General features: G+C 36.4%; 1 protein-coding gene across 1 annotated transcript; it reads left to right on the top strand.

Moving 5' to 3' along the window:
* Window positions 1–5,314: 5,314 nt before the first annotated feature.
* On the top strand, window positions 5,315–12,505 carry LOC123905725 (granule-bound starch synthase 2, chloroplastic/amyloplastic). The gene is made up of 8 exons (XM_045955432.1): window positions 5,315–6,118; window positions 8,202–8,718; window positions 8,950–9,014; window positions 9,138–9,215; window positions 9,324–9,434; window positions 9,921–9,965; window positions 10,107–10,280; window positions 11,309–12,505. Exons 1-8 carry the CDS (start codon window positions 5,825–5,827, stop codon window positions 12,263–12,265), a joined length of 2,241 nt encoding a protein of 746 aa, XP_045811388.1. The 5' UTR covers window positions 5,315–5,824; the 3' UTR covers window positions 12,266–12,505.

Here is a 12,505-nt window from a genome sequence, read left to right as displayed (position 1 = left end):
CTTCTAAAAATTGAACCAAACACAAAAAATTTAAAATATTTCCTAACTTCCCTTCCCCTCCAAAAACCTCCGACCAAACACACCCTAATATCTAAAATGCTAAAAAAAATACTATTTATAAGAATCAAGCAAAGGGATTCTATTCAAGATCTCTAAGAGGACTCATGCTCACTCACTATTATTATATAAGAGAAAATTCCATTTAATAAAAACTTGAATTTAAATGACCACTTGTAGAAAAAGATCTCTTAAGACTAAGGTGAGCCATAAGTTGCACCATTTAGTCCAAGGCCCATGAGTAGGATTACAACACAAACAAGCTTCCAACACAAAACTATATCAACCAAATTAAATATATTTAACGTGGAATGCATGCAAGTTATCATTGTCAATGATACTGCAACGTGGACAACTTTCAATATTATTTTGTGAAATTTTTCCTTCTAAATTTGTGGTTGGATAATAATAAAGTTAAGACATACTTTCACATCAAAGATAAAACAGATCTTATGGTTATGAAATAAATTGTGGCTTAAGAAAATTGGTTATGGCTCAAGTGCAAGTTATACGGCCCTTAATTAAATTATTATTTTTTGTCTTAGATGAAGTAGATGAAGTGGTAAATTCACTGAAAATAAACTCACATAATTGTGTGATCTCATATTCGAATCCGGGTCACGACGTCCGACCTAACAATTTCGACATTTTTTATCAGTTGAGCTAAAACTTATGGGACAACCCTTAATTAATTTTTTATTGAGATTAAAATTAAACAAACATGTTTTACATATTGCTTATGCCTGTTGACTCTCATTATCAATAAAATTCTATTTGTTCTTTCCAAAAAAAACTTAATTAAGTTCAACTCATTCGACTTATCTTCCAATCCTAATAATCTCTTCCCTCCGGTCCTAATTATAGGAAAAAAATTCACTTTTTAGATATATTCAAAATTTGATGTATCTAAACTATAATATAGACTAAACATTAAACTTTCAATGTATCTAAAACGTGAATCTTCTCTTATAATTAGGAGTCACACTTCCATAAAATTAATATCTAGCCAACACCCTTGACTAAGTTCACAAGTTGAAGTTGCTTACAAGCTTCCTCCAAGTACACTACTCAACTCATTACCTAAAGGTTTCCGAGCGAGGACACAGTGACCATCTCACAACCCGAGTGGTTCACTTACACCAACTCTGCTAGAGAGTGGCTACAAGACACGAAACCCTAAAGACTACATCTTTGATGAACAATGGATTCAGTGAACAAATTAGGTTTAACTCCTTTCTTTATATAGTCTGAGCTTAGCACGACTAGGTCTTGAATTTGGGCTTCAGATCACAGCTGGTCCAAAAGTTCCATCAATGAATATTCTTGAATCAAATGTTTTGTTTACTAAAATAGTTGATTTGTTTAGAAACAAAACTAGGTCATGGCCGCCTTCTAGAACATCAGGAAAGACGCTACTTGGCGCACAAGTAAAACGTGAATATATTCTTCAATCAAATCTTTCAGAGATCTCACGCGAAAATAGACCTTTCAAGAAACGCGAAAACATAGCATACTGAATGTCGTATCCAATGTTGGAGCATCTGGTCCAACATCTTGATAGAACATTGTTTTAACAAAATGAAGCCAACATATAAAAACAGCAACATAATGTATGTGGTACATTTCTAATGGCTAATGTTGGATATGCCTTGAAATCTCAGTTACAAGAAGTCAGAAAAATCTTTGTTGAATCTTTTTGCATCTTTGATGTTTTGAAGATTTTTTGAGAAAAAAAAAATATATTTTCTTGGAAGATACTTTGACTTGGATTTGTTTTATTTTAAAACAGATTTGTTACTAATTTTTTGGCATATTATTTTTCTATAAATAGGGAGTGCTTTATTCATAGAAAAATTGAGAGAGAGAGAGAGAGAGAAAGAGAGCAACAATGTAGGGTTTTCAATTAGGATTTGCCGCCGACACAAGGCTAGGGTTTTAGAGAGAAACAAGAGGGGTTGTCTCTTGGTATAACTCTAGGGTTGGGCAAAGGGGATTGATTACACCTTGGGAAACACTTATCAAATTGAGTCTCTTGGCCACGGGAAGAGATTCGGGATTTGGGTAGAATTATGATTAATTCTTGTAACTCAATTGGAACTCTTTGTAAAGTTACTCGTTTGATATAGTGGAACGGAGGGGCTGCTCTCTCCCCCAGACTAGGTCATTATTGGACCGAACTGGGTAAACAAATTATCGTGTTCTTTCTTCTCCTTTATCTTTTATCGGTTGTTATTATTATTGCTTATTCCGCTTAATTATTGGTTGCCGTTCTATTGCTCCACACATCAAGTTATTCATTGGTGTGATTTTAAGACGAATTCACAACAATTGGCGCCCACCGTGGGGCAATCGGAACAATTTGAAGTGAGCACCATGGGTTTTAAGTCGGATATCGAGGGACTTTCCAAAAGCAATTTGGAATTGTGGAAAGTGAAGATGGAAGCAATTTTAATGTTCGGGATGATGGATAAAACATGGAGTGTTGTTATCCGGTGCCTCGAAGATAAAGAGTTAATGGAGATGGCGAAGACGGTCGGCCTGGAGAGGCGGTGGTAATAATACTCGACTTCAGCCTGGAGAGGCGGTGCTAAGAATACTCGGGTTACTATCTGAAACAACAACTTTATTATGAGGATGTGGAGGTGCTAGTGGAAGTTAGGAACCGGTGGAGTATTGAGTCATGGACTTTGGATGCTCCTATCACATGTGTTTGAAGAAGGAATACTTTGAGACACTAGAGCTAGTTGAAGGTGGAGTTGTTCATCTTGAAAACGGGAAAGCTTGAAGGTTCAAGGTATGGGTTCAGTTTGACAATCGTGAGTTTATTTACACGATGTGAGGTATGTTCCTGAACTTAGATGCAAAGATAGTTGATTATGCATCTATAACTAGTTGTGATTCTCATAATGTGGTTGAGTTGTGGGACTTCGGGTGGACCTGTTAGTGACATGAGTTTAGTTGGACTAGTGAACAAGGTTTACTAGGTGTTGAACTGAACTGTAATTGTTGGAGACTAACAATAGCTTGAAGTATGTTTCAGAGGAGTTGAAGAGGTCTTGCGTGTTACAAGGTGGAAATCATGGTGGGTATACTTTGGTGGAAACTCAGTTTGAGGTGGAGTCTTCCAATAGTGGTAGACAATCAACATTAGCTCTTGGCTATCTAATCGGAGATAGGGAGGAGAGTGGTATTGTTGAACCAAAGGGGATGACCATGGAGACCTTGTCGGTTATGTTTCAATTGTGGCTGAAGAAGTGCAAGACCTTGAGATGATCTTCAGGGAGGCAATTGAAAGCAACGGTGATCAGACTTGGTAACTTGTGAGACTGCTGGAGGTAGTTGGATACAAGGAGAGTTTGATGTTGCAGCTTGTGGAACCACCTAAAATTCCAAGGATGGTTTGGAGCCAAGCAAAACTTCGAGAGTACGGAAGGCATTCCGGGGTCGAAGAGTGGTGAAGGCTTGTAGGGCTATCGCAAAAATCCATGGATAGTCGGAGGCAAGCGATTCTTCAGGAGGACGGAAAAGGCACAATCCGGGGGCTGAAGAGGGATGGTGGAGCTTGTTGAGCTATCTAAAATTCCGATGATAGTTGGGAGCAAGCGTTTCTTCAGGGAGGTACGAAGTTGACCACTTCGGATTCTGAAGAGGGTGCGGTGAATCTTGTGGGGCTACCTAAAATCCTTTGGTAGTGGGATGCAAGATCTTCATGAGAGCGGAAGGCATTCCGAGGATGAAGAGGGAGGTACAATCCGGTGATCTTGAATAGAAGATTCAAGATGGAGAGAGCAGCACGGTGGTTGATGGGATCACCATCGATTTGAAGGCAAGGTGGAGAATTGTTGGATATGCCTTGAAATCTCAGTTACAAGAAGTCAGAAAAATCTTTGTTGAATCTTTTTGCATCTTTGATGTTTTGAAGATTTTTTGGGAAAAAAATATATTTTCTTGGAAGATACTTTGACTTGGATTTGTTTTATTTTAAAACAGATTTGTTACTAATTTTTTGGCATATTATTTTTCTATAAATAGGGAGTGCTTTATTCATAGAAAAATTGAGAGAGAGAGAGAGAGAAAGAGAGCAACAATGTAGGGTTTTCAATTAGGATTTGCCGCCGACACAAGGCTAGGGTTTTAGAGAGAAACAAGAGGGGTTGTCTCTTGGTATAACTCTAGGGTTGGGCAAAGGGGATTGATTACACCTTGGGAAACACTTATCAAATTGAGTCTCTTGGCCACGGGAAGAGATTCGGGATTTGGGTAGAATTATGATTAATTCTTGTAACTCAATTGGAACTCTTTGTAAAGTTACTCGTTTGATATAGTGGAACGGAGGGGCTGCTCTCTCCCCCAGACTAGGTCATTATTGGACCGAACTGGGTAAACAAATTATCGTGTTCTTTCTTCTCCTTTATCTTTTATCGGTTGTTATTATTATTGCTTATTCCGCTTAATTATTGGTTGCCGTTCTATTGCTCCACACATCAAGTTATTCATTGGTGTGATTTTAAGACGAATTCACAACAGCTAATAATACAAACACATGAAAATTATATTATTGTACTAGAGATACTCTAAGAATTGTACCATAAAAAAGAAAAAGAGATATGCTTGCTTTGGAAAGATTGCAGGGGCGCTTATGCGCCCTTCCTTCAGCCGGCCGGCTCCGCCCTATCTATTCATCTCTTTTATCAAATGGATCTTCTAAGGATAAAAGGTGCATTTTCAACCTACTCTTTTTATCATCGACAATGTATACGTTCTTTTTAGATACAAACTCAATCAGACTTGAAACATCCACAGGATTACGATAATTGCACAACATAGAAATCCAAACATGTGAACCATAAATCCGCCAACTTGTTTTAAACGCCCATTGCACATTGGACCTTTTAGATCGAACAATTTTGGGCGCATCCGAACAACTTGTCGAACCCTATTTCACACAATACCAATTATGGACATATATTGTCACATATTTTAAAGAAAAAAGTCTCAAACATGTGTTAAATATGTCACATTATTATATTGATGATCGTAAAATCTCTAGTCCTTAAGCAATTTGATCTAGGTCAAGTTTTTCATTATTTTTAATTGTAATAATACTATTATTACTATTATTTTAAATATTATTTTCATTATAATATTAACATGTTTTCCATATGCTAATTATCATTGTCAAATTGTACTCAAACATGTGACAACCTTTCAAAATGATGAATAGACTAGTTTGTAAACTTTGGCCTCTAAAATTGTTGGTTGGATTTTTTTGACAATTTGGTTGGATAATAATATGGGTTATGTTAACTTGTGTCCTAAGGGCACATGTTAAGCTACCTAAAAATAGAAATATAGCTTTTAATGATAGAAAACATTTAATGTCTAGAGAATTGAATACACCACAAGTTCAATAAATTTTTTCCACATTTATCTCCTTAACATGTGCCCTTAAGGACACAAATTAACATTCTCCTAATAACATTAATAACTTTTCACACCACTTATGAGACCCTTTTGTGTCACAATATTTGTGGTTACCTTAATTTTTCGATACCAAAAAAAAAAAAAATCATAAAACTCTGTTCTTTTCCTTCCATAGTCTTCCATTCCATTTTTTCTCACTTCCAAAGAAAAAAAGTTCTAACCTTTGATTTATAAAACACCATTTTCTCCAGTTGTGTCCAACCCAATTGCAAATTTCCACTCAATTCTTGTTCATCACTCATTTTCATCATCTGGGTCATCCCCATTTTTCATCAATTCATTGATGATGCTATCACTTGGTTCTGACACTACTGTGTTACTTTTTCACACTAAGAATCTCAAATTCACACCAAAGATTAACACTTTGAATGTTGATTCAGCATTTAGTAGGGGTTTGAGTGGTGGTAGATTGAACTATGGTAGTGTTAGATTGAAACATAAGCAATTAGGAGCTGTTGGGAAGAGTTTTGGTACAGATGAAAATGAGGATGAAGAAAAATCAGATGATGATGTTGTTAATGCTACAATTGAAAAGAGTAAAAAGGTTCTTGCTTTGCAAAGGGAACTTATTCAACAGGTATTGTGAAATTTTGATTTTGCAAATGGGTTATGATTTTCATCTTTAGGTCTTACTATAAAAGGTTTAGGTTTAGATTAGACCCTTTAAGCTATTAAGTTGAGTTTGTTTCTCTTTTTGATAATTTTTACATTTTAGTCGTTTATTGATTTGTTGGAATTGGAAAATTAGTACTAGTACTTCATTAGAGACTAGTGAGAGTGTGAGAGAGAGAGAGAGAGAGAGAGAGAGAGAGAGATAATTGCTTTTCCTCTTGGAAAGCTAATTGTAAGTAGAGTAAAGCAATGTCTAATATGTGTATGCTCCTCCTTTAATTGATTGTGGTAAAGCTACCAATGTAGCAATGACAATCTATGATGCATGGACTCCGACACGGGCCTGACACGATACAGACATGTCTCGTACGAGTGTCAGACACCGCGACACGCGTAATCATAGAGGTGATCGTGCTTCACGTATGACATTTTTATACTAATGCTGTAGCAATGACAATTTTTTACCAAAGTTTTTAAATAGTGGCGCTATAGTTTAGAATTCAAACAAGACACTATTGCTCTGAACGGCTATAAGTGTAGCGGAATTTGAGTAATCCTTTATTATCCGCGATTTGTGATTGATAACACTGATTTTTAGAGATTCATTTTTTACCTCTAGGAATGTAATCTAATTGGCTATTGTATTGACTTATTCAAGATTTTAGAGCTGAATGCAAAACTATATTGCACACTTTAGGTCTATTAGATTCTGTTGGGAATATCTGCCTTTTAGATTTGCTATTTCAGTGACTAGTTGTGAGGTCCTGTAGATATCTTTTTTGCAGTGAAATGGTATAAAGGATGACTAGGTAGGTACAGGTGATAAAGAAAATATATGATTGCATTAGCAGAGAAGATTGATAGGTCAATATCAACTGAATGACAAAATAGAATGCAAAACTCATTTTTTTTTTAAGTCCAAACTAAATTTCATGTATGATGTAAAACTCATTTTATCTTAATAGCTGTACTATACCATTTCAACATAGTATCATATTACTAATTCTTAACGCACCCCCTCATGCCCAACACTATTGGGCTTGGTGCGCGGATATAAATTGTGGGTGGCCCGATCAGAGACCTGATAGTAGGTGGCCCAACGGATTGTGGAGCAGGCTCCGATACCATCTTAGAATTGAGAGCTGGGCCTAACTCAACCCTACAAAATCGGCTTGTAAAGTGAGGATTGCCTCTACTTTATAAACGTCTCGCAGCCAATGTGGGACTCTTAACACCAATGAATACTAAGATCAGAGACTAACTTCTTAAAGTTAATTACCATAGGTTTAATTAGATGCCAATTACCAAATAATAAATCGTGGGTCCAAAACCCTGAAAAAATTGGGTTAGAATGTCATGCTTTTACTGTAGCACCTTTATGTTTGTTTTGCTAGTTTATTGCAATTGTATAAATTTCTATGGAGCTAGATGAACATATTCCCGAAAAACAGTCTTGCAATGGATTTGTCAAAATACGGTTATCATAAAAGGTACTGCATGATGTGGGTGAGTAGGTCATCGCGAACATTTTTTTCTGAAATGAATGCATACAATACAAGTATACTATTCATATATAAATCACTTAAGTGCAAGCAAGTGGAGTTGGTTATACAAGTTACACTGGTAATTGTGTCAAGATGCATCATTATGAGCTTTTATCATATAAGTGCTTCTGAATAAGCTGTTTTTATACCAAAAGATAAAATAAACTAAAACAGTTTTCATATAAGTTATAAGTTGTTTTCATTAGCTATCCCGGAGAAGCTTGGCTGTGGGATAGGTTGGGATTCTTTCCCTTCTACAATTCTTCTCTCTTCATCAATTACATACATTCTATTTTCCATTGTTTGATCTATTTCTTAACTTCTGCTTCTGAATTCTGGATTCTCATCAAACAGTCGCACACGTGCTTATACCAATAGATAAGCTAAAATAAGTCATCCAAATATGCCACATGAACATGCTTACTTAGCCCTCCTTTAATGTTATTATTATAAGCATTTATGTGGCAAAATTATTTAGCTTTGTTATTTGTTTTTTTAATTTAGATTGCTGAAAGAAAGAAATTAGTTTCTTCTATAGACAGTGACAACGTTCCTGGATTGGAAGGAAATGGAATTTCGTATGAAAGCAGTGAAGAATCTCTGTCAAGTGGCTCAAATACACAGGAAAGTTCTTCGACCAGCGCGAGCAGAAATGCTGTTGAAAACCAAAATGGTGGCAATGTTTTAAGAAACAATGCTTATTCTAAAGAAAAGGAGACACAAGATGATTCGTCTGTAGGCATTAATCAAGGTTTTGATGAACGAAAAAAGAGAAATGATGCTGAAAGGTCTTCATCCTGGCTACATTTTAATGAACAACGTAAAAACCTTGTGAGTAGCATCCAAACGTCTAGCCTAAAGTTTGAAAATCTGCAACGTGAGAGTGAATCAAATTCAAAGGAGGTCTCTAATGAACCTGACAATGTTGAGAGTGATGGTGAAAATCCCCCACCATTGGCTGGGGCCAATGTTATGAACATTATATTGGTTGCGGCGGAATGTGCTCCATGGTCGAAAACAGGTAATTTAACGTACTTTCAATGGAAGATTTTCCTTTGATGAATGCATGTTGCTGAGCTCTGCTATAACAAACGGAGATATGCATCACTAAGAGAACGTGCTCAAATTTTCACATTCATGCATTAAAGTGATGCAACTCATTGTTTTGGTAGACAAAGTCTTCGATATTTTCCACCCTTCTTTGTATGCTCGTTGTTTTCATCTAATTAACGGTTCTAATATGAACTAATAGGTGGGCTTGGAGATGTTGCTGGAGCATTACCAAAGGCTTTGGCTCGACGTGGACATCGAGTTATGGTAAAATGTTATTCCCTTCATGAACTGATATGGTATCACATATGTGGAAAGAGAACTTTATCGATAAATTTTCAATTTCCCTTTTTATGAACTATTTCCATTTTTTATTCATTTCCTTTTTAGGTTGTTGCACCTCATTATGGTGATTATGCTGAAACACAAGATATAGGAGTACGAAAGAGATACAAAGTAGCTGGTCAGGTGCGCAGCGAGTGGCTACTCTATTCCTAATAATTTGTGATCCCTCATTCGAAACAATTAATTGATACCACCTTCATGTAGTAATGGTTCAACATTTTTACTTTACAGGATATGGAAGTGACGTATTTCCAGGCTTATATTGATGGTGTTGACTTCGTTTTTATTGACAGTCCAATATTTCGCCATCTAGAGAGTAACATATATGGCGGAAACCGAGTGGTAATTTTCTATTTATGTTTACTTAAGGACCTGCTTAAGTACTTCAGTTGTCATTAACTGTAAAATTACTGAGCTCCTTTTCAAGGGGAAAAACAGAGGGAAAAAGGTAAAAAAAAAAAGGACAGAACTGTATTATTATGTGAATTATTGGTTTCTCCATTAGGAAATCATTATGAGTGGAATGACCAAAATACGGTTGTTTTGATTTAAGGTATTTTGGAACTCATCATGCATTGGTTTTAGTTATCTATAACCTATGTAGCACCGACACTTCAGATTGAAGAGGTGTCCGAGTGTCCAACATGTATCGATGTTCGACACTGACACTTGTGATTACAAACAATCACTTCTATTTTCTCAAATTATTACCAATGTTTACGTGTCGGTGTCTAGTGTCCGTGTATGTGTCGGTGCTTCATAACTAGTTTTCTATTCTTATTAACTCCTAGCCTTTTGTTTGACTCTTGTTTTCCTTTGATGGAACAGGATATTCTAAGGCGCATGGCGTTATTTTGTAAGGCAGCAGTCGAGGTACGTGAACTAAATGATTTATAGAAATTATGTCCTTATTGTGGACCGTAAATTGTCTGTTTCAGGAAACTTACATATATCTTGTTTATGAAATCCTTATAGTTTCCTTAAATATTAATGATGAAGTTGATTATTTTTCAGGTTCCTTGGCATGTTCCATGTGGTGGAGTTTGCTATGGAGATGGAAATCTGGTCTTCATAGCCAATGATTGGCATACTGCATTGCTGCCGGTGTATCTGAAAGCATATTATCGTGACAATGGTTTGATGAACTATACAAGATCTGTTCTCGTGATTCATAACATAGCTCATCAGGTTCGTTCTGAATCTAGTTTTATGGTTAATTCAATGTTCTTCATGGTGAAGAAAGAAACTTCTATATACGCGTGTCCACACGCACGTCCATAATGTATATATCATTTAGAACATCTGGTCCACTTGTTTTATCGAATATGAAATAGATGCATATTGTGATTTTGATTCAACCAGAGAACCTTTTTTTATTGGTAGGAATCGAACTCGGCATCACTATAATTATTGTCTTTGGAATTGAATGTATCACTATAACACCTATTAGCATTCCTAGTATCTCTGTGTCACTCTTTCACTTCTTTGGCTAGTTCATCTATGCTCCTATATTCGCTCTCCTACTTCAGATTGTTTAAATATTCGGTATCCAATATATGTCAGAACTCCACAGTAAAAGTCCCATTTTTGAACAATAAGCATGTATTATCCTATTTATGATACATTCTACTCCACCAGGACCCTGTTTGGATAAACAACATAGGTAAGTTTTTATAGCATGAGATTTTCATTTAAGTGATTATGTATAAGCTATTTCTATAACAAAAGATAAAATAAAATCAAACTGTTTTCACATAAGATATAAGCTGTTCATGAACTATCTTGGAGAGCTTATGGAAATAAGCTGAAAATAGCTAATGGGCATGTCATAACTCATAAATTGTTTCCATAAGTTCTCCCAAACAGTCTCCCAAGTGCTTATGCTAGTAGATAAGTCCAAATAAGCCAATCTAAACAGGCCTAAATTAAACACCATGGTCTCAGCATCTTGCTGGTGATGGCAGATTGCTGTACTAGAATAGCTGTCTGAAACCCATGAGTGACGACTCCCTTGGTTCCTTTGTAACTAACTACTGCAGAAAAAATTTGTTCCTATTTAATTTTCGTTTTTAAAGTTCAATGTAGCATTAACTATTATTTGTCGATAATACTCTTAACTATGTGGATTTCATCGAAACTGATATCATTTTCTTATATGGTTGGAATTTGTATTGGCTTTTCCTTATACACACTGAAACACAGCTTCACTTATGCAGGGTCGGGGCCCGCTTGAGGATTTCAACTATGTGGATTTACCTGGAAACTACATAGACCTTTTCAAAATGTACGACCCCGTTGGAGGGGAGCACTTCAACATCTTTGCAGCCGGTTTAAAAACAGCAGATAGGATCGTCACCGTAAGTCACGGATATGCATGGGAACTTAAAACTACGGAAGGCGGTTGGGGTTTGCATGGGATCATAAATGAGAATGACTGGAAATTTAGGGGAATTGTGAACGGCGTTGACACAAAAGATTGGAACCCTCAATTCGACGTTCACTTGAAATCAGACGGTTACACTAACTACACACTCGCGACCCTACAAACCGGCAAGCGTCAATGTAAAGCAGCCTTACAAAAGGAGCTTGGTTTGCCTGTCCGCGAGGATGTTCCTATAATTTCTTTCATCGGAAGATTAGATCAACAGAAAGGTGTTGATCTCATAGCCGAAGCAATTCCTTGGATGATGAGCCATGATGTGCAACTAATCATGTTGGGAACCGGAAGACCTGATTTAGAACAAATGCTAAGACAATTTGAATGCCAACACCACGACAAAATTCGAGGATGGGTTGGTTTTTCGGTTAAGATGGCTCATAGGATAACAGCAGGTGCAGATATATTGCTCATGCCGTCAAGATTTGAACCGTGTGGATTGAATCAACTCTATGCGATGAATTACGGAACGGTTCCTGTTGTACACGCGGTGGGTGGACTCAGAGATACAGTGCAGCCTTTTAATCCGTTCGATGAATCGGGTGTCGGTTGGACGTTTGATAGAGCAGAAGCTAACAAGTTAATGGCAGCATTATGGAATTGCATATCGACTTATAGGGAATATAAAAAGAGTTGGGAAGGGATTCAACAAAGAGGGATGTCACAGGATCTTAGTTGGGATAATGCTGCTCAACAATATGAGGAGGTTCTTGTTGCTGCCAAATACCAATGGTGATTTCTTGGCATGTACTCCATCTTTGTAGTTTGATCAATATGAAGGAGAGGAAAAGTCAATCTCTATCATTGTATGATTGACATGAGAAATAGAAAGGAGTGACAATAATGTACATGAAAGTTATTTCCTTACTGTTGAGAAGATATTGGGAGGAAAGACAATTTTTTTACAAAGTTTAAATTGTTCTTTTCTTTAGCATATTAATATAACATTCACAAATATATAGTTTCATATTATCTA

This window comes from Trifolium pratense, linkage group LG2, assembly GCF_020283565.1.
Source record: "Trifolium pratense cultivar HEN17-A07 linkage group LG2, ARS_RC_1.1, whole genome shotgun sequence".
NCBI classification, from domain to species: Eukaryota; Viridiplantae; Streptophyta; class Magnoliopsida; order Fabales; family Fabaceae; genus Trifolium; species Trifolium pratense.
The sequence above is the reverse complement of the archived record's forward strand: the minus strand, read 5'-3'. Positions and strand labels throughout refer to the sequence as shown.

Excerpts from the sequence above, each read along its gene's own strand:
- LOC123905725 (XM_045955432.1), top strand. The coding sequence starts at position 5,825 with ATGATGCTATCACTTGGTTCTGACACTACTGTGTTACTTTTTCACACT. Across the intron at positions 6,119-8,201 it reads AAAGGGAACTTATTCAACAG|ATTGCTGAAAGAAAGAAATT; the intron begins GTATTGTGAAAT and ends TTTTTAATTTAG. Across the intron at positions 9,015-9,137 it reads GACGTGGACATCGAGTTATG|GTTGTTGCACCTCATTATGG; the intron begins GTAAAATGTTAT and ends TTTCCTTTTTAG.